Source organism: Equus asinus, chromosome 27 (assembly GCF_041296235.1).
Source record: "Equus asinus isolate D_3611 breed Donkey chromosome 27, EquAss-T2T_v2, whole genome shotgun sequence".
NCBI lineage: Eukaryota > Metazoa > Chordata > Mammalia > Perissodactyla > Equidae > Equus > Equus asinus.
In genome coordinates this window covers 6,385,711-6,408,093 of record NC_091816.1, presented here as the reverse complement: position 1 = coordinate 6,408,093, position 22,383 = coordinate 6,385,711, and the positions used below count along the sequence as shown (strand labels likewise).

The window sequence follows — 22,383 nt, the reverse complement described above, 5'->3', positions numbered from 1 at the left end:
AGTTCGTGTCACCGTTCCACATTTGGCACCAGGGGAATCCGGCCTTGGCAGATTCAGGGAAGAAAGCCAAGAACACAGCTGGCAGTGGAGACAGAAACTCCTGTGTGACAAGTGCCCCCCTAGGACACAGTTTAGGGTAAACTAACATTTCCTGAGCAAACATGTATGTGGAAGGAGACGGCCCCAGTAAAGACGGAAAAGGGAAGGAGGCTCTCCCTACCCACTCATTACGATTTGAACCCAGGTCTCTGTGTTTGCAAAGCCGTGCTCTTGCATCTAGGCCTCCACCCAAAACAGGTTTTGAACCTGAGATTTTTGACAGAATCATAAGGAGGAAAGTTGATGGTTTCAGAGGTATAAGACTGCCCAGCAACTCCCCTGGACAGGCGGGAGGCTTCTGAAGCCACGGTGGCGGGTCCTATTTTGCAGAAAGGACCTAGAGAGCCTCTGTTCAAAGAGGAAAACCTTCCCCAAAGAACCCAGTAAGGACCACTATGTGGGCTGTAAGCTGAGCGGGTCTAGACACTCAGCTGACGGTCTTCTCCTGCCTTTACTAAAAAGCGCTTCCTAAACTCAAGGCAAAAGTACAAGTGACCACCAACCGTTCGAACACAGAGGGATAACACCTTCCTCTAAGTTGTAAGGGAAAAGCTGGGCAACTAGCTGAAGCGGTGTATGTGTGTGCACGCACACGTGTGTGTGTGTGTGTAGGGGTCCCGCTGCTAGAAGGGGAGCTCAGACCCTCCCACCACTGGCCCGGAGCCCAGGCCTCCCAGCCATGTGTCTGCAGCTGCGACCTGTCATGCACTTCCTGGTCTGGGTTCTGTAATGGAAAGATCATTAAGAGTGGGGGAGGGAGGAGAGGGAGATGAATCAACAGCGGGGAGGTGCCCCCGCAGCTCCCACTCCACTGCGCTCTGACCTTAAAGTCCGGTCAGGTTCCTTAAAGGAAAGAATGCACTGCCCTCCCCCCACCCCACCCCCACTAGGGCCTCTGGGCACCCCCTCCCCCATGCTCAGCAGAGCTGTTGGGGAAGGAAACACCAGCAGCTGGGCAGGAAAAAGTTGCCGCTCCCTAAACTTGCTGATGAATTAGCAGAGGGCTCAGCTGTTTTGGAATTTGCCTTTGGGCCCCCCAAACCTCAAAGGGTGCTTAAGAGCACAACTCACCAGAGCTCTCAGCACCCCAACATGCCTGCCATCTCCCCTACCTGTCCAGTCCCACTGATGCAATGGTGGGTCTGGGTCACAGAGCCCTGGGCAAGGAGCGTCCCTGCCCACTGCAGTGGGGAAAGGAATGGGCTCCTCATAAAGTTAATTTTTTTTCAATGTTAAAGAAATGCCCCTTATTTTTACATTATGAGAATAAAATCAATAAGCATCCTTTTAAAATGAAATGATGTAGCAGCCGCCCCCGACCCCGTGGCCAAGTAGTTAAGTTCGTGCGCTCCGCTTCGGCGGCCCAGGGTTTCACTGGTTCGAATCCTGGGCATGGACATGGCACCACTCATCAGGCCATGCTGAGGCGGCGTCCCACATGCCACAACTAGAAGGACTCACAACTAAAAAATATGCAACTACGTACTGGGGGGATTTGGGGAGAAAAAAAGCAGGAAAAAAAAAAGATTGGCAACAGTTAGTTCAAGTGCCAATCTTAAAAAAAAAAAAAAAGAAATGGTGTAGAAAGTTGGTTGCCAGGGGCTGGGGGGGGCGGGTGGGGAGATTGGGGAGTTAGCGTTTAAAGGGTACTGAGTTTCAGTCAGGGAAGGTGAAGAAGCTCTGGAGATGGATGGTGGTGATGGCTGCACAAGTGTGAATATACTTAACGCCATTGAACTGTACACTTAAAAATGGCCAATTTTATGTTATGTATATTTACCACAATAAAAAAAAATGGTAATGGTAGTAGACAGCGTTGGTTTTTAAAAAATGTTCTTACATGGCAAAACAAGTTGTCAACCTCATGTAGGTTCCGAAGAATTGGAGGGAAATTTGGCCCATGAAATCTAAAAATCTGGGACCACTGGTCTGTGCCACAGATTTACAGGATAGCAAGGACCCAGAGGATCCACTGATGCACCACGTAGTCATTCTTCAATCTCTCCTTCATGCGTTCCATGAAAGTTGAGCATTTAGTTCTCTCTTTGTTTTAAGAAATTAAAATAACATGGTTTAGGGATTTTTCTACCTGCGATGGCCTAGCTCTCAGGTAGAGAGCAGGAGGAAGAAGCAGGATGAAAGGCTTGGGGGAAGGAAAGGGCAATATCAACACTGGGGCCTCCTCTGTTCAGAGGACCTAGGGGATCTTGAACAATTAGAATCCTAAGGGAGAGACGCCTACTCTGGGCAATGTCAACATTCCAGATAGCCTAAAGGATGACAGCCTAGTTTGAAATCCTTGTAAAAATCACTTGGTCCTAAGCTCTTCTTGAGCCACAGGTGGTTGTAACTGGCCGGGTGCAGCAAAAAGAGCATCTGAGTGGAAATCACTCAGAAGACAGGCCCTACCCCGAACTGCGTGACCCTGGACAAGTCACCTCCCCTCTTGGGCTTCAGTTTCCTCAACTGTGAAATGGGAAGGCTGATTGGCTTGACAAGCTCTAGGCCCCCTTCAGCTCTAACCAATATTCTAAGTTTCAATTGGGCTTACAAGTTGAGCATCACTCACTCCCCTCGCCTTCTGCCCCCAAGAGCACAGGGCTCCCTCTGGTTTGAGAGAAGACAGCAGCCCTCAAGTTAATTTTCCTTAAGAAGAGGGGATTCTGTTGTCTACACACAGCTCTGGCCACCGGCACCTTCAATAAATGCTTCTCTTCATCCCTTTTCTCTGGCTCGCGACGTTCTGGTCAGAAGCCTTAGAATGTGGAGCAGCCGAGAGGCTGTGCCCAGCAGAAAGCTGGGAGCCCAGGTATTCTAGAAGGATTTCAATGTCTTTTTTTGATGCTCATGATATATTCTCCCATAAGAACTAGCTAGGCAAATCAATTTTAAAAACAGACTGGGAGTCTGAGGGTAGTGGAGAAGCGGAACATTATAAAATAAATACCACTTCCAAATGTACCCTTTGGGCATTAATAAAGTTTTGATTGCACAAATAACATTGATAAAAGTTTTGAATGCCAAAGGGAGAACTTCGTTCAGTAGTTAGTTAAGGAACCTGACTCTTCCAAGGCTCAAAAGCTAGCTAACTCCTAAAACCTAAGGAAAATAAACCTTAATTCCAAAGGTAAACTCTGAAGTTTGACAATAAAGGAGCAGAGATTTCTGAATGCAAAAGGACTCTTCTAACTGGCTGGAGAGCTGATCAGCATTCCAAAGGCGGGAGTAATTGACTTAAAGCCCCAAGCTTCAGCGAAGCCTGAGGGTGAGCAGGCTCTAGGAAGAGGGTCTCCATCTTTCCAAGAAAGCTTCTAGACCCACTTCCCACTCCCTGTCGTTCCTCCCCCCCAACACCCCCAGGCAAACTGACTCAGCGCTCTTCCACCTTTCCCAGCTCCCTCCCTGCTTAATTTGTCTTTCTTTTCCTAGACTCTGATATTCCACCTTCCTCACCTCTCACCCCTCCCAGTACAGTGGGTAGAGCTATAGGCATTGATTTCAGATAGACCTGACTGTGAACTCCAGCTCTACCATTTATTAGCTGTTTAACCTTGACGGGTTCTTGTTTGACCTCCCTGAGTCAGTGTCCTAAACTGCTAAATGGAAATAACACCTAAACTTTTTTGGGCGAGAATTTATTGCTATCAGAGATTCTCAAAGTGCAGTGCCGGACCGGCAGCTTCAGCATCCTCTGGGAACTTGTTAGGATCCCCAAGCGCAGACCTCGCTTCAGAACGAAGAGCTCTGTGAGTGGAGAGCGGCACTGGGTTTTAACAGGCCTGCCAAGTGATGTCTGTGCCCCGAAAACCAGAGAACCACTGCATTTGATGATGCAACAGCTCAATACAAGGTAACAATAACAATTTCTCACCTATTTCCCTTACCTTCCTTTGAAAAGGATTTTATTCCTATCTTCTTTTTAAAACTAGAAAATTTCAGTATCTTTTTGAAAAAGAAAATGTATTGTTACCTGTGTGTTCACGCATGCATTCATTTATTCAAAAAGTGTCAACTGAGCACCTAATATGTATCAGCCATTGTTCTAAGGTGCTGGAGTGAACAAAAGACAAAAGCTCTGCCTTCATGCTGTATGTGGATATGTAGACATGTGCACGCACACACATCACAGCCCACAGATGATGGTCAATTTGTCTCTTCACTTCAGAGAAGAGGACCTCTCCTGTGGTTTCAGATGTCCTCATAACCTGGGTTTTATGTCCTCATTTGATGTTGTCTTAGGATGACACTTAAATGAGTCTCATATTGTGTAGTCAACGTAAAACCTGTGGATACCGGGGGTCCTACTGTGGTCATTGCACTACGCCATTTATATAAGGGACTTAAGCATCCTGCAGGCAGTGGGGGGGGGGGGGGGGGGGGAGGGCGGCCCTGGAATCAACCCCCATGGAGATGAGGGATGACTGTATTTGCATATGTCTAGTGAGAGTAATCTGGCCCTAACCCATGGTGAAGCTAGGGGTAGGGATGGCATGTATCCTGGGCCTCCCATTCAAGAGGGGCCTCCAAGAGTTTTGGTGTTTTTTCCCCCAAAAGTCTACACAGGTAGTTACTGACAGACTGGAAGAAAATATTTACCACACAACTTTCAGTAGATCTGTGTTCTATTTCTGGGGCACACTTCAGACAGTACACCACAAATTAATATATATTTTTAAAATCCTGTAATTATTCTGTGACTAGCCCAACTACATTGTAATATATATTTTTGTTTAAAACATTAGTTTGTTAAATGTAAACACTAAGAAAAACAAAATTTCAGGACACCCCCCCCCCTTCTTTTGCATGTTTTAAAAATATATATACTGGTAGCCTCAAAACAATGCTAACGCTGCAGCCTCTCTGAACCTTCTGACACGTTTGTTTCCATCCATCAGACACTGTTGGACCACAGCCCTTTCAGAAGCAATCTAGGTGGTGCACGTGTCTGGACAATACCATTGCATTCTAGAATAAGTATGACCTACAAAGAAGACTCAGGTGTGGTATCTGACACTTTGCAGACCTCTGATCCTAGACCTTTTCCAAGTAGGAGGTCTCAGCTACAGTGGAAAAGGCACAATAGGGTTTTTGTTCTATTGATTATTCTAGGCTAGGGAACCACCCTCATTAGGGCAGCTCACAGACCTGTGACCAATGCATAACCTCACAGTAAAGAGCAGAAAGTCACTCAAGAAACGGCACAGCTGCCCTTACCCCACTCACACACATGCACACACCACCCCAGAAGGGAGGTGAAGGCTGACTTCCGTGAGATAAAGGGGACAGACTCAGCAATGTTTAAATTCAAATGTTGGTCTGCCTGAATTTTGGGGGGAAACCCAATTTTATATAAGGACACAGCATAATACACTGGAAAAAATACTGGAGTCAAACCTGAGTCTGAATCCCAGTTCCACTTCTCACCAACTATAAGACCTTATTAGACAGTTATTTAACTCCTTGATCTTCAGTTTCCTCATCTGATTACAGGAATAAAACCTATGGCTACGTGATCAGTGTAAAGATGTAAAAATGGAAAGTATGCAGAGTGTAAAGACGCATTAAATAGTATCTATTATTACTTTACTTATTAACTTATTTTTGTTGTTGTTTTTGAGGAAGATTAGCCCTGAGCTAACATCTGCTGCCAATCTTCCTCTTTTTGCTGAGGAAGGCTGGCCCTGAGCTAACATCCGTGCCCATCTTCCTCCACTTTATATGTGGGACGCCTGCCACAGCATGGCTTGCCAAGTGATGCCATGTCCACACCCGGGATCCGAACCGGTGAACATAGGGCTGCCAAAGCAGAACGTGTGCACTTAACCACTGCGCCACTGGGCTGGCCCCTGATTATGACTTTAAAAGACCCTTACTGGTATAACCTTTCTGGGGCAATTTGGCACAATGTAATTAAAACTTTTAGAAAGTAAATAGCCTTGGATACAAGGACTAATTTTATTTGTAAAAATATGTTTACATAAGTGCAAACTATTGAAAATAACTTAAATGCCCAACAGAAGACGAGGTAAATAAATTTTGCATACCCACACAGCGGAATACTATGTAGCTATTAGACATGATAAAAAATTTTCTCTGCATGGCAATAAATACATGATTAAGTTATAAACCAGTGTACAGTCATGCAACGTATAATGATGTTTCAGTCAATGACGGACCACATATGTGATGGTGGTCCCATAAGATGAGTACCACATAGCCTAGGTGTGTAGTAGGCTAGACCATCTGGGTATGCATAAGTACACTCTATATGACGTTCACACAACAACGAAATCGCTTAACGACATATTTCTCAGAATGTATATTCCCATTGTTAAGTGACGCATGGTATACTGTATAAATCCCATTTATGAAAAGTCACGTTTGTACAAATGCAAGACAAAAGTTTAAATGAATAGATTCACAGTTAACAGTGATTATTTTTAAATGATGGGGATATAAGTTTTTCTTTTTCTCTTTACAAGTCTATATTTTCCAAATTTTCTTTGATGAACCTAGATTACATATCAAAATATCCATGTTTTAAAAGAACAAAAAAAAATTCTTTCTGATTGCATAGAACTTTGCTCTAGTGGAAGAAACAGCCATATATTAAAAACCCCATAAAATGTAAGGCAGAGTAAAATAAGAGCTAGATTGTAAGTTAAACAGGAAGGGAAAAAGGAGTGATTAATGTGAAGACAGAGGAAGTCTTCAAGAGGGAGGTGGCCCTTAAGCTGAGCCTTAAGCTAAACCTTAAACTAAGAGTAGGAATTTTAAAAAGGGAAAAGAGGAAAGGATAAGGATGGACATTTCCGGCTTAGGGACCAGGATAAACAATGGTTATATATGGAATGTATAGGTTGTTTTCAACCAGGAATAAGGAAGAGTCTTGTTTGGCCAGATGGATGGAGGGATGGATGGATGGATGGATGGATGAATGGATGGCGGGGAAAGAGAGACAGACAGACAGACAGAGGCAGAGAAAGACAGAGAGAGAGAGAGAGGGAGAGAGAAGGAAGGAAAGAAGAAAGAAGGAAAGAAAAGAACCGAAGAAAGAAAATTAAATCAGCAAATGAATGGTGAAGGGACCGTTAGCCAGAGGCTAGTTTTTGATCTTGAAGAGAACCCAGGAAGGGCTAAGCTCTAAATTCATCTTTCTTTGTTGGTATTTGAAACTTCAGTGTTGATGGTTTTAACCTATATCTCTGCCCAAGCTCATACCCACTACGGTCCACTCTTTGCCGAACTCCTTGACCCTCTTACCCACTTGAGACTCAATGTGCCTACACAACCAGAGCCTGGGAAACACAGCTGCAATCACTCAAATGGCAGGGCCCACTGGCCCAACATTCACCTCCTTTTACACAACCCATCCCAGGAGACTGGGCCACGCCACAACTTGTGCGATAAGGACGTTGAGTTCCAAGCTCCGCCCGAACTGAACTTTCTCAGTTGCCTGGATCTAACTGGACTGTCTCCTCACCCTAGCATTCCTTGGTTTGCAAAGAGGAAAGCCTTTAAACAAAGGCACTGGGCACCTCATTTGGCAAGCGGAAAGGTGAGAGTCGGCCTGAACTGAGAACCAGGAGAGGGGAATTCTGAGGGCAGGAGCTCAGCATCTTGTGCCATACTATGGCCCCACTAAGGGGCAACAAGCCTGCCATGGGGACTTCGGGCAACTTCCCCTCTTGTTGGCCATCGCCAGCTGGAAGTCAGAGCAAACACCAAGTTCAGGGGCAGCCCCGACTCCAGAAGGCTTCTCCTAAGAGGGAACAGGGATTTACTCCAGGCCCTTAAGAGCCCAGGTAGAGCAGTTAACTTTCAGCTGATCACTTGGGGCCTGGGGAGGGGGAAGGGTGGGCGGAGAGAAGAGAATGTTTGCAGTAAGTCTGTGAATGAGGCATCCTCCAGAATGAATAGGGAGGCCTGGGCAGCTGAACTGGGGAGACGAGCAGCGCCAGAGCAGCTGGACCTTCCCCGGTCAGCAGGGAAACAGTTGTCTCATTTCCAGGCTTCGGGGAAGGAAGGAAGAGGCAAAGGTGGTGTCTACAGGGTGAGCTGGAGCCCCCAGCGGCCCCAGAGGAATGAGGCACTGTAAAAACAGGGCGCAGCTGCTGGTCAGGCTCTCTGACCCTGGACCTCGCCCTCCCGGATAATGACTCCCCAGAACTCACTTCTCCCAAAGTCATCCATCACCGCCCCAGACACAAGCCATCACTCACTGCTTCTGCCTGACCAGCAGCAGGCACCTGGCAGAGCCCTGCTGATCCACCTCTGAGCTGGGGCCACAGGCTCCAAAGGAATCCCTGATATGCTCTCTCCAGTTCCTGCCCACCCTAGACTCCAGGTAGTGACAGAAACCAGGTGACAGAATCCTGGCCTGATTCTTTGTTTGGGCTCCCTCCCCTCCCCCACTGGAGCCATTTGTTCTTCCCTGAGAAATTCCTCCTCCCTGACTTCGGGGAGCTGGCTGGCAAAGCCAGAGTGGAAAATCAGTGAAGCTAATGGTGTAGCAATGCAGAAGCCAGAGCCAAGAACACAGCCCTGGAGTGGCTTTGCTGCACTTGCCCAGTGTGGTCAAGCAGGACACGTGAGCGCTCCTCCCTCACATTCCCTCACATGCTGAGATGGGTCCTCCCTGCCCCCACCCCGCTCAGCTCAGCTCCGGGAACACTTGCAAACACACCCTTTCAAAGGCACCCTAGTCACTTCTCTCTGGGGAGGGGGTTGTGGGGCCGAGCAGATCCTCTGGGGAGACTCAGTAGCTAAGCACCCTGAGATTTCCACAGACCTAAATCCTCCACCCTGGTCTCCAGTGGGTCATCCAATAGCACCTTTTGCTCCATGTAATTCCACTCGCCTTCTGGCAGAGGGTGACGAAACTCCCCTTAAATGTTCAGTGTGAATTAGAAGTCAACGGGTTCTTTTCACAAGAAGAAATTACACTGGGGATGGGTGGGGCAGAGGAACACTCCTGCATATGTCCCAGGGCAGCCATCAACACTGCTCCTGCCGCCACAACCAATCGGCTGCAGCCAGTGGGATCACAGCCTGTCTGAGGCTGGTAGTGGATACCCTCTGGCACCTATTTGAGGCTCCCCTATAGCCAGGCTGAAATGCATACCCCTTTGGGCCAAAGACGGCTGCAGGAGCCCTTGGGGGGCTTGCCTGGGGCAGCCAGGGCCCTACAACTTGAAGCTGGGGCAATGTCTCTAGCACCACTGGCAGCCTCTCCCCCATGGGCGCAGGTTTCTGCAGAACACAAAGACAAAGCCTTGCTTTGTGGCGCCCGGCATCCAGGGGGCTTGCAGCCAGAAATGGAATCGTGCGGCTTTTCCATTAAGTGTAACCTCTCCCCCTTCAACCGGCCACCAGACTCCTTCAAATCTGGGTAGGTGGGAGGAGCTGTAAAACCTCAGCCCATTAAATCGCTTATTAGTTGCAGGTTTCTGAGCATGTAGGCAAGTATTTTGAGACTGCCAGTCTCATACTGTCCTCTCGACCAAGGAGTCTGGGGTGTTTAACCCACATGACTGCTGAAAAGGAGGCAGGACCCCGACTCCCAACAGCAAGAAGTGGCCTTGCAAGCAGTTTCAGATTCACCTACTTGCTTTTCCCCAAGACTTATTCAAAAAGAGAGAAAAATAGTAGAAACAGCCCCCCCCAAGCTCAAAATGTCTTTCAAGTTGGTGCTTATCTTTTCAAAGGCGCATTCTACCCCTCAGCCCCTGACCCAGCTTCAGTCTATCCACACACAACTCCCTTCTCCCTCAAAGCCTGATCTGAAACAAGCTTAGCCTCTTTAAGATCCCAAACCAGAGAAGGGAAAGGAGAGCGAGGGAAGGCGGGAGGCTGGTTTTCCTGGAACCCTTATTAACTCAACTTTCCAAGGACAGCCAGAAACTCCAGGCCCTCCCCACTCCCTCAGGAGCATTTGCAGACTGGGGGAAGGGCTCCCAACACACACACACACACACACACACACACTCTCTGCAAAGCCTTTCTAAAGGCGAAAAGCTCTCAGTGTGGGCAGGATTTGGGGTAGTTTGCTTTAAACTTTTAGACAAACTTTTTGTACACAAATTATGGTCTTTTCTGAAGAGAACAGCAGCATTATTATTTAACAATCAGCAGGGCCAAGACTATACAATAATGCCTTACATTTGTGAGATACCTTGTGGCTTACAAAGCCTGGAGATAGATTCTCCCTGTGACTTCGCAGCAGTTCCCTGAACATGGCAGGGCACGTGTTCTGCAGTCACAAAACTCAGCAGGGAGAGGAGAGGGACCTAACCAAACAGAGAGCCCGGACTTGATCTCCAAGTCCAGTGGATTTCCATTTCTGTGTCTGAAGGCATTCCAAGTCTCCCCATGAAGCAAGAAGCCCCTCAGCATGTGGTGTCTTCTGTGGGGTCCCAGGAAAAGGGATCCACAACCGCCATTTGTCACTCATTGACTATGTACCAGGCACTGTTCTAAGAGCTTTGCATATGTTCTCATTTGATATTCACAATGACCTTAGGAGCAGACGTTCATTATCGATATATTTTAAAGAGCATAGAGAGGAACTTTCCAAAGAGCCAACAGTCAGCAAAAAGCGGAGCCAAAATCAAAGCCAAGGAACTCCAGGGAAAACACACGCCCACACAAAGACACGTACACGAATGGTCACAGGCGTTTTAGTAATAACAGCCCAAACTGTTAACAACCCAAATGGCCATCAACAGGTGAATGGATACACATTCACCATATAATTCTGTTATATGAAATTCTGGAATAGGCAAAACGAATCTATCGTGACAGAAAGTGGATCAGCGGTTGCCTGGGGTCAGTGCTGTGAAGGGGACTGATGCAAGGGGCATGAGGGAAGTTTTGGGGGTGATGAAAATGTCCCATATCCTGACTGGGGTGGTAGTTACATGGGACATTACATTTACCAGAACCTACTGAATTGTCACTTGAAATTGGTGTACTTAATAGAATGCAAATTATACCTCAGTTAAGTTGATTTTCTTTTTAAATGGCAGTCTAGCTTCCATCTTCGCGGCCGCACAGCCTCCTAACAGCCCCGTCCACCTGGCCTACTCCCGCCCTGTCCTTCACAGAGCCGGTACTTCATCCTCATCAAGTCCTTCAGCCCCTGGCTCCACCCTCCATCACTGCCTCAGCTTCCTTTCCCAGTTTGCAACCAGCAGCTTCAATGACACCCTCCGCCCCCATCCCCTAGATTCCTTATGCTCGTGCCCTCAGACATCCCCTTCCTGCTTACAAGTGTCCAGGCCTGGGTTCCATACTGTTTACTTTCTCCACCCTCCATTCTCGGGCTGCAAGAGTTTGTCAGACAAAGTTTAAAAATAAAAAAGTACTTTCGGGTCCATCATAAATCCATCTTCTCAAACTGCATCCAAGCCCTCATTGCTTTTGGACTCCCATCACCGTCTACACCGTGGCTGATCCGAAGCTTCCCCATTCCTCACAGACCTCCCGCCCCAATTCACTCCCTTTCCTCTCATCTCATCCTGTCTTTGTCTCTATTCACCCAGAGTTGATACCCAACTTACTTAAAGATTCTATTTCTATAGTATCTCTGCTATTCTTCCTTCCTTTACACTCTCACTGCTCCCATCCTAGTTCATTCCTTACTTCCTCTTGCTAGACGTTCAAAACAACTGTCTAAAGCCTTTCTGGCAATAATGGTAGCAGCAGAAATAATCACTAACACTTTACTGTAAGTGCCTCTCTGGATTATCTCATTTAATCTTGTATTATTGACATCATTTTAAGGATGAGCTTAGTGGGTTTGAGTAATTTGTCAAAGCAAGTAATGCAGCTATGAAGTGGCCGAGCGGTATTCAAACACAGATCCATCTGACTTCTTCCTCCCATCCACCCAAATTCAGCTGTCAGATTAATTTTCTGAAAGCTGGATCATGTCACCACCTGCTCAAAACTTTTCAAGATTCCCAGTGTCGGTCCATTTAAGTGTAGCTCCCTTAGCAGGACGTTGAGACCTTTCATGTGCTAACTCTACCCAATTTTCCACTCAATCCAGAATTTTCCAATCCAATTCTTCTCACAACTACCTACTCATCAGGCAAATCATTCTCTATATACCTTATACATCCTGCCTCAGTATCTTCATTCATGCTGTTCCACATGGAATGCCCTTCATTTCTCCCTTCCAGACCCCTCCCCCTCCTTCTAGACTCATCTCAGATGTTCTCTGCTCCCCTCTTCCTCCGCATTCCCACTTATTTTGTTAGAACTCCACTGTGTGGTTTACACACTGTCTATCTTGTATTTTGTTACCTCTGTACTTGTCTCCCCCTACCTGATGGTGAACTCCCTCTGGGCAGAGATGGTCTCTCCCTCTTCGGGTCTCCAGTATGCTCTAGCTCAGGTCTTGCCTTCAGTTCTGTTACTGAATGAAACAGAAACCTGCCTGCTCCAGCCAGTGCACCTTCTAGAAAATCTCACACACCCTTCCCTCCTCCTTCTCCATCACCACAGAAGTGGACAAATATTCTGACTCATCATTCAAACAGGTCCTGATAGCCGAGACTGATGGCCCTTTAAATGCAGCTACCACGTCACATGCACACCTGAGCCTTCCACCCACTGCCTGCCAACCCTCTCTATTTATGTGATCAGCCACTGAGTCACGAGCCACACTGCCCTTTGGCAGCAGAAATGCCCAAGTATTAGTTCTCAAAGCCTCAAAAACCACCAGGTGTGCTGTACCCCTAATTTCGATGAAGTATCTTCAAACTACAGCAAATCCCATAAACAATGTGGCCAGTCCCTCCTGTTACTAATAATCTCTCTGAATTCCCAACAAGATACAGATCTCTACCAGCTCCACACCCCATAATGCTCCCTGGTTCTCAACCTCTTCCAAATCCCTCCAGCAGGACACATCCAAAGCAAACCGCCGCTCAGCAGGCCTCGCAACAGGGCCTGTGAGATGTGGGAAAGGAAGGCAGAACGGCAGGCATGTGGCCATGACTGCCGACCCTCCTAGAAGACATGTCCTTGAAACAATTTTCCAGAAGCCAGAGGTCTTTCTCAAGCTCCCACATCCCTCAACATCTCCTGTAGTCTGATCTCCAAGTTCTAAACGCAAATTCATTGGTCACTCGCTCCCCATTGTATCACCCAACCCCATTTTATACATAATTGAGGTTAGGGAGCCAGCTCTTGGGTCCCAGTCAGAAGTTCTTTTTTCAGGAAGAGAAAAGCATAAACTCACCCTGAGTATATCACCTCTAGCAAACAGATGTCACCAGCATTCATGACCCAAACTCTGATGAAGTTGGTGACATTTATAAGCAGGCCCAAACCAGCCCAGGTATCTTGGGAGTCTCTCCTACAGGAAAGGACCCTTTGCTTGACCTGGGATGGTTTACCACATGACCTCCAATCACATCACCTCCATCCCAGCCTGCCCTGTTTCCAAGGACCAGGAGTCCAGGCCAGGAGTCCGGGCTGACCCTCAGATCATGCTGTACCTTGTTCAGGCAAAGTTGGGGCCGGCCTGGCGGTGCAGAGTGTGGCTGTGACCAGCACAGCCCAGAAGAGGAGGCACTTCCAGCTCCACATCCCAGTTCTGCAGTTAGAGGTGGGTGACAAGGCTCCACACCTCCATGGAGACTCCGCCTTGAGCCTGATCCTCCTTTTCAAGCAGACTCTGAGGAAGAAGAAAACCAAAAAGTTAGGAGGGTCTTCACAGGGATGGAAGACAAGGAAAAAAAGAAGGCACAGCATGTCGCAGAGTCGCCCTGTCCAGAAGGGTGCTTGAAGCAATAACTGACTCAGGCCCTAATTAGACAAAGGAGAGCTTTAGCTCAGTTCTACAACTATTGATTGCGTGTGGACCATGTGGAAGCCTTGCTGGGAAAACCATCACGAGGTTCTCCAAGGCACAAGCCCCAAGATCACTTGTGCTGGGAAAGCAAACGGCCTCATAAAGTCGCAAACAGTTGTACCTCGTTGTGCGCAAGGGCATCAGAGCGTGGTGGGACTGCAGGAGGCTCGAGCACGCTGACAATCCCCCAGTAGAAGACTGCACTCACTCTAGGGCAAACCCCGCCTTAGGTGAGGGATAAAGAGAGAGGACTTATGGAACAAGCCAAGGACAAGGAAATGGGAGCCAAGTAAGAGCCTGACCCTCCTGGACCTATGTGATGAGGAAGCTATGAAATAAGTGATCTCGGCAGCTCTTTCTCTTTGTCTCTAAAACTGGATGCATCACAGGGATCTGTGGTTCTACCAGCTTCCCTCACAGATAGAACACAACTCGCACCAACTGCTTAAAAAGGGCCTTGGAGTGTGGAACCAGGAGGTGGCCCCCGCTCTCCTCTCACGCTGAAAGGTGACAGCTGACGTCCAACAGAAATGAGTCCAGAAGTGGGGAAAAAGGTCAGAGTCAAAGGGCTCTTGCAAAGGCTGACTGGAAGATGGCTCATGCCAGGCCCGGCTAAAAGGACAGCCCTTTACCCTTCTCAGTCTGAGTGGTAACATCAAAGACAATTCCCTAGGGTGTCAAGGAACAACAGATCCTCACTGCTAAACATTTACCAAGTGATAAGACTTTCTCAGCACCGTTTGGGCTACGTGGGGGTGACCATCTCTGTCTTCCAGGTGGCTTTTGTCCTAAATACTCCAGGGAACCATCCAAGTTATTCAGAGAATCCACTTCCCCGGAACATGCCCTAATGTGGAGCTTCAGCCCGGCCTCCCCCGGAGCCAGACAGGGCCCCTGTGAGTGAGTCAGCCCTGGCTGGCAGAAACCCCCAGATTCCTGGCTTCGTTCACATGTGCTTGCCAGCAGGAACAGGCATGCACTGCCACTAGCTCCCTCCTAAGGCTTTCCTAAAATTTTTTAATGATTTCAAATCAAAGAAAAACTAAACATTTCTCTTTTATTTTTTTAAATTTAGAAAAGGGATTAGAAGAGACAGAATAGAACGACTATTTACCGAACACCTATGTGCCAAGCATCTACTAGGTAAAATTTATAACTATAAAACTTGATTTCTTCCTCACTATAAACTTATGAGGAGTAGGAATTATTATTCCCCGTTAAGCAATGGGGAAACTGAGCCTCACAGAGGTTAAGTACTCTGCCCAAGCACCTGCAGCCGTAAGCAGCTGCCTGGGACTCTCACCACCTGGGTTTTCAGATGCTAGAGGACAGGGTGGGAGGAAGCAAATACCAGGCTGATCAAGCCTGGCTCTATCTGACACAAACTCATTGTCTCCAAAGGGCATCCCTGTGCCATAAAGAAACCAAGCAGAAAAGGACAGATCCGAGGTAACCCTGGAAATGGGAGAGTCTCAATTCTCAGTTCCTTTGGTTGAGGGAAAAGATCCTTGGAAGCAGCTCACAGATGTGCCATCTAGGATATGATTCCTGGTGTGGGACAGAAGCAATGCTTGCCATGGGACATCCCTAAACCACAACCCACATCTCATTACATCCCAAAGATACACCAAACGGATGCAGGCCTGTCACCCAGAAAGGTACACCTGCCGAAGAGCCTAAGTCCCACAGGAATCACCACAGTAATGAATGCATTTTTAGTATCCAATGGGCAAGGGTGGTGTCATCTTGAGATGACTGAGCTTGTTTCCAAATGAGGCAGACAGACAGCTTCCACCACCACTCAGTGTACTTCAAACTAATCTGGAAGCTTCCCTGCAAGAACCTCTTCCTCTCCTTGCATTCTTGGCCTCAAGCCCCACATCTGTAAAACCAAGGATGTTAAGAAATCCCTCCTCCTGGCACCAGCTCCTGGAATGAGAAGGTAAGTGGGCACACAATCCATTGCAGAAAACACAGTGACATAAACCACTAGTCCACACGCTGTCCGGGACCCTAAGGACGGACACCTCCTCCTTCACCTCACCTTCTCATTCGACTAATTAATGCATTCTTAAAATCCCCAGGGAACCGTCTCCTTCCTTCACTGCTTGACAGGTGTGACCTGCAGCCCCGCAGGTGTACACAGCAGCTTCCTCACAGAGCCTGCGGCTGGCTCGACATCGACCTCTCCCGCATCAGTCAGGCCTCCTGGGACTGGCAGCCCAACTCCACCTGGGTGCATTTCCCTCACTGGGAATCAGGGGCACGCACACACAGCATCTCAGTTTCCCACTTGTCAGAGCTAAAATATTTGTCCTGCCTACAACACAGGTGGTCGTGAGGCTCGAACAGGCAGCATGGGTGAAAGTGCCTGCTGTCTCCTCTCTAAAGCACTAATCAAATGTAAGGAATCACGAACACTGTGCTCGAGGCACTCCTCGACAGCACTCTCGGGAGACTGTGGTAATGACGGTGGGAAGACACGAACTTCCTCCCTTTAGGAAGGATTGCTCACTATCCGTCTTTAAGCCCTATACTCCAGACTTCGCTGCCCCATATGGTGGCCACTAGCCACTTGTGGCTATTGAGTTCTTGAAGCGTGGCTAGTACAAACTGGGATGTGCTAGAAATGAAAAACACACACCAGATTTTGAAAGTCTGGTATGAAAAGAAGAATGTAAAGTATCTCAATTGTTACATTGATTACATGTTCAAATGATAATATTTTGGAGACATTGGGCTCAATCAAATATATTATTAAAATCTAAATAAATGAATTAATAAAAAAGAATTTCACTTGTTTCTTTTTACGTAATTTCAAACACGGGGACTGGAAAATCTAAGATTACATGTGGCTTGTGTTATATTTCTATGGAACAGCACAGCTCCAGGCAACCTCTATGGCTGACCAAGCGCTGCTTCTTTGCCCTTCCTCCATCTTCAGTGGTCCAAGCTTTCCTACTCCCTGAGCCTCACCTAAAAAAGCCGCCTCTTCCACAAGTCTTTCTTGAGGTTTCTAGATGAGGATCTCATCCCTCTGAATTTCCAAAACACCATGGGACTGCAAGCTCCTTAAGAGCGGAGTCTACACCTGAACTAACCTTTGTTAATACCCTTAGCACGTAATAGGCACACAGCAGATGCTGATATATTTGTTAATTGGATGAATAAATGAATGAAAGAAAGAAAGGCTGATTGAAAAGAAACCCATATACATCCTCTTGCAGAAAAGAGGCTGAAAATGCCAGAGAAAAGCAATAGTCAAGGGCTCCTTGTTCCCCAGCCACCTCTATTTCAAAGCAAATCAACTGAGACATTTTCTAAACATCTTAATTTCTTAGAATTGAGGAAGTAACAACAAAACATTAATTCCTTTAGACGGGAATAAGACTTACTTCTTAATAGAAATGGTCGCTTTCCCCAAAAATGAGTGTCCTCTACTCACTGTTGAGAGTTGACAGGGTAAGTACTTAATAAACATCTAAAAAAGTTATGCAGCTCAGCTTGCAAAATTTTAGTTGGTCCAAGGGATAATGCTAATTATTAAATTTTGAGTCCCTGTAAAAAAAGTTTCCAAATGTCCTTGAGGGTGAGGTATATAAAAAATTAGTAATGATAAATGAAACACTAACTGATCCAACACAATCTAGGAACCTTTGCTTTTGAAGACTGGATGGGCTAGTGGACCACTACCACATTCTTGGAGTTGTTCACCCAGGTGAGTGCTACTTACTTGGGGACCAGATGTAGCTTCTTTAATCGCAAGGGGAGAGGCGGTGAGGAGAGAATTTCTGTTTAAGGTAGATGCAACCTTACGGAAAAAAGCAAATATCTTAGCCGAAGTCTGGTATTTAATCCCTCTGGAAACCCAGAATCTTCTCTAAAGCTCTACATCTGGACTCCCACAAGTCCCTGGTGCATTCAGACCTTTTGCAAAGCTCTTGGGAAGACAAATGCAAGACAAATTTCCCAAGAGGAAATTAAACTCATCTCAAGTGAGGCCTTTTCAGAACAAGACGTTTGAATTTTTTCTACCTCCTTTTCCTCCAGCAGCAACAGGCTCAAACTTATCTAGGAAGCTCTTAACTAAGAGCCATTTTGATACAAGAGATTTAAAAAGTGGAGGTAAGGGGGCCAGCCTGGTGGCCCAGCGGTTAGGTTCACACGTTTTGCTTAGGCAGCCTGGGGTTCACTCGTTCGAATCCCGGGTGAGGACCTACGCACCACTTGTCAAGCCATGCTGTGGCAGGCGTCCCACATATAAAATAGAGGAAGGTGGGCACGGATGATAGCTTAGGGGCAGTCTTCCTCAGCAAGAAGAGGAGGATTGGCTGCAGATGTTAGCTCAGGACTAATCTCCCTCAAACCCCGCCCCCCCAAAAAAACAAAAAAAAAAATGGAGGCAAGAAGAAAGCATTCAGAGAAGCTGGTTGTTAAAACCCCAAGCTCACAGGAGCAAATCTCCTATTTTAGGAGTCTTGTTTCAGGTCAACACCCAAAACAAGCAAAAAGCATACAACTAAAAGCAAAAACCCATGGACTTTTCTTGGTCTCCATGGCTGGAGTCTGCCTACTCAATGCTCAACTCGATTTTCCTGCCCTCTGGAGTCCGTCAGGAATAAAGCTAGCCCAGGCTGAGGGATGCCTGGACATATTCTAATCCTCTCCCTCAGTAGGGGTGGGACCATAGCATCTGCGATGCTCTTCTTCATGTCTTCCTGTGTGTTGCTTCACTTGCTATTCTAAGGAGGCCTAACGGAACTTTCTAACATCCTCCATGGCCAGAGGCCAAGGAAAAGAAGCACTCAAGACTGTCTACTTTGGAACCAAAGGAAGTAGTGCCCACTCTGGCGGAAATCCCATTTGTGAAAAGGCCTCCGAAAAGGACATTTCTACTGGCATGGTAAAAGCAGGCAGTGAAAGTACACATGTCCAAGTGGCTCTCCATCTGGATGGCCCTCATTAAAAAGCTGACCCTCAGCTATGACTAAGAGTCAGTGCAACAGATATTTCAAGGAGCTCCTCACTGATGCAGTACCCAACCATCCCAGCTGAAGCCAGGCCCCAGCAGCCTCCCCGTCCCCACATACCCTGTGCTCCCCTGGGGGTCAGCAGCAGCCCTGGAGCTTCTCCCAACCACCTGGGGGGAAATATGTAAACGAGTCATTAGGGAGGCAAGTCATGGGGACAGAAGGCTGGCAATGGCTCTCCCTCGGTCACTGAAAGGAAGGGAGATGACCCAGGCGTGGGGGTAATTAGCCAGACAGAGGCACCTCCCATGGAGCCCTGCTACTTTGCTTTAAACAAGCCTCAGAGAGGAAACTGGGAGCCTGGGTCAATGGGGGAAAATGGCCACCTTCTGTTAAACAGTCTCAAGGCTAGGGTTCTACAATTTAGACGGTATTCCAAAAAAAGCGCTGGTCCGGAGGTGCAAAGGGCAGGGCACATGTGGGAGGAAACAGGCACCTTAATTACCATGTCTAGAGAAAGTGCGATTTCATTACAGCCTCCAAAACTACCGCCCAAAGGAGGAAACCAGAGAAGTGTTTTCAATTTGAAAGAGACTGGACAGGAGAAGGTGAGAAAGACCAACTCTCCCCACCTCCCGCACCTTTGGACCAGAAGGGGCTTTCCTACCTCAAAGCATTTTACCAAAAAATCCAACCCCTGCTTTCAAACCTGGAGCCGTTATTTAAATGGTAAACTGTCCCACTTTAGTTTCCGGGGACTGCAGCCCAAATAACTCCTTAAAAATGCACAAGGAGCGTCTCTGGTAGCAACAGCCCCCGCCGCCCCCCGCCCCCCCCCGCTGCGCCCCGGGCTCGCTCCAGGGAGGGTGGAAAAGGGACGCGTGACGCCACCGCCGGGCGGCCGGAGACCGGACGGCGGGCTCCGGACAGGGTCAGACGCTCCCGCTGCTCCAGCTATAACTGAAGGGACGAAAAAGCAACGCTTTGGTTCCAGAAACTTCCGTCAGGGCCAGTTCTGGGTCAGACCCATGGCCAGAGGCCACCCCTGACAGATGAACCATTCGCAAGTGCCACCCCCAAGATCTTGGCCCCAGCTCCGACGATCCTGCATACGATGCCTCTTTTCCGCACAAGCTAGAAAACACCACCACCCTCCGATCCTAAGTAACTTGAGATCTAGGGTAACTTTCTTTTCTCCCCAAATCCCAAAGCCTCATCTCCACGTCTTAAGAAATTTTAAAGAGGGAGGTGGTAAGGACAAGTTGAAGAACCCCAGTCTTAATGAGGGGGAGAGGGAAGGGAGGAAGAGGGATGCTAACAATGTGACTGCGGTGTACCCGTGTGGGGAGAAACGGAACCAGATGCGACCGCTACATCTGGAAAATGGGGGGGAAAGTGTTGGGGGTGAAAGACACCACAGAAACTTTTAAATGGGCTAATAGCTTCTGGGCCCAGAAAGGAGAAGCTGGTTTCACACCGCCCCCCCGCCCCCAAGGCGTCTGGCTGCCTTCAGAGGATATGTGTTAAATTAACTCCATCTATAACGTCAATAAATTCCTCTGCACATGAGGGTTCTAGCCCCTCTTCTCCCAACCCCAAACATAATGGGAGAGGGGAGCGGGGGGCAGAGGGGTCTGGGCCAGAGAACCAACATGCATTGCTGCCGAGTGAACCGCACCGGACAAAACCCTCATCCCTTCCCCCACCTCCTAGAACCAGATTGGAACTGAACATTCCCCTCCCCCCGACCCCATAATGGGGCTTAACATCACCCGCTGGGCGCCCTCCCCTTCCCCAAACTTCCGACCCTTTCTGAGATGGAGCAAGTAGAAGATAACCCCCTCTGGAAAAGGGAATTCCTTTCTCGCTCTCCGCTAAAGCAGATTCAGCCATTTGGTGACGACACCTCCTTAAGTCCTCTTCGGAGAGAGGCTAACCTACCCCCCCCCCCACTTCCTTCCCTCATCCTACCCCCACCTACCCACCCACTCCCAACCCCGACCCCAGACTCTCCCGGAGGTGGACAAGGACTTAGAAATACCCCGGATTTTGAGCGTTCCGCCCAAAGCTACCTGCTGAATTGGGGTGAGTCCCCACGAGTGGACTAAAAAGAGATGGAGTGGAATGCAACACACACACACACGCACGCACTCCTCGCTGCCCACTCCCACCCTCCTCCCCAGTCCGAGGAGACCGAGGGCCGCCGCCGCCTTCGCCCCGGCCCTGTCCCTCCCGGACTCACCGCGGAGCCGCCGCCGCCTCGCCAGCTCCCCGGCGCGAGTTGGCGGAAAAGTTGGGCGGCAGGAGGAGCGGCGGGACGGGCGCGGGGAGGGGGCGCAGAAGGCGACGCGAGCGGAGCGCAGGGAGGGGAGACAAAAGGGGGGCGCAGAGCGCTGGGGGGAGTCTGGAGGTGGAGGGGGGCGGGTAGCGAGTAGAGGGAGGCGCCGGATACGACTGGGCTTCGGTGCCGAGAGCGCGCAGCCAGGAGGCTCCGGCGCCGGGGGCCGCTCGGGACGCCAAGCCCGCCCCGGATCCGGGGGCGCCGCGGCTCTTACCTCACTCGGCGCTGCGGTTCCGCCTCTGGAGAGTCCGCCGTGGCTTGTGCGGGCGGGCGGGCGCCCGCGTCCCCGGCTCCGGCCCGCCGCCCCCGGGCTCCGCTCGGGTCCTGGCTGGGCCGCGAGAGCCCGGCGGCAGGCGCTCGAGTCCCAGTGGCGCTCGGTGCGCGGCGCCTCCAGCCCGGGCGGGAACAATGGAGCCGAGGCTGGTGCCCCGGAGGCGGGGCGGGGGGAGGGCTCCGGTCCGCCGCCCGGGGTCTCCAGACCCTGCGGCCCCCTCTCCAGAACCGGGCGGCGGCGCCTCACGCTTCTTGCAGACTGGGCTCCATCGCCCCGGCGCCGCGGCGCGCCCGACTGCAGCACTGGTGCGGTGCGCCCTGCGGGGCGCCCCTTGGAGCAGAGAAAAGTCCTCGGTCTCCGCTGCTCTTCCAGCTGCGGCGCGCGCTCGCGGCCGGGGAAGGCGAGGTCGCCGCAATGCGCTAAGCAGAGTAGCGGTGCTGTCCGGACGTTGCCGCCCAGCGCCGGGCACAGCCCGGGCTCCTCCGCGCGCTGCGGCCGCCCCAGAGTTCGGGCTCCCGCTCGCCGCCGCCGCTGCCGAGGCCGCCGCACCAGTGCCCGCAGGAGCGCTCCGAGCGCTGTGCGCCGGCGAGGCGCGAGGGCTCGCTCTCTCGCTCCCACCCCGCGCTAGTCCCACCTCCTCCTCCTCCCCCTGCAGCGGCCTGCTGGGCCTTGTAGTTCCTGAGCCGCGGCCCCCGAGAAGGGGGGAGCCGGCTGAGTTGCCCCGAGCTCTGCCGCTCCTCTCCTGCAGGCTGGTCTCCTTGGGCGCGCGTGCCCCTCCATCTGAGCACCGCCAGAGGGGCGCCCGAATTTCAGGCCGTGGACAGATGAGCAGTTT

The 22,383-nt window shown here is 49.6% G+C and overlaps 1 protein-coding gene across 12 annotated transcripts in view; it reads right to left on the bottom strand.

The window, feature by feature from the left end:
* The window catches only part of FGFR1 (fibroblast growth factor receptor 1), a 47,496-nt gene extending 25,870 nt beyond the window's left edge, over positions 1-21,626 (bottom strand). For 7 of the 12 annotated variants that reach the window (XM_014831086.3, XM_014831088.3, XM_014831087.3 and 4 more), the window contains exons 1-2: positions 21,489-21,626; positions 13,608-13,786 (exon numbers count right to left, since the gene is read on the bottom strand). In XM_014831086.3, the coding sequence (XP_014686572.1) occupies positions 13,608-13,698 (91 nt within the window). In that variant the 5' untranslated portion in view covers positions 13,699-13,786; positions 21,489-21,626. Of the gene's footprint in view, positions 1-13,607; positions 13,787-17,696; positions 17,775-19,053; positions 19,104-21,175; positions 21,469-21,488 lie in introns of those variants that run through there. The other 5 variants (XM_044762289.2, XM_070500164.1, XM_070500163.1 and 2 more) reach the window with 4 other exon arrangements.
* Between the last annotated feature and the right edge of the window lie 757 nt (positions 21,627-22,383).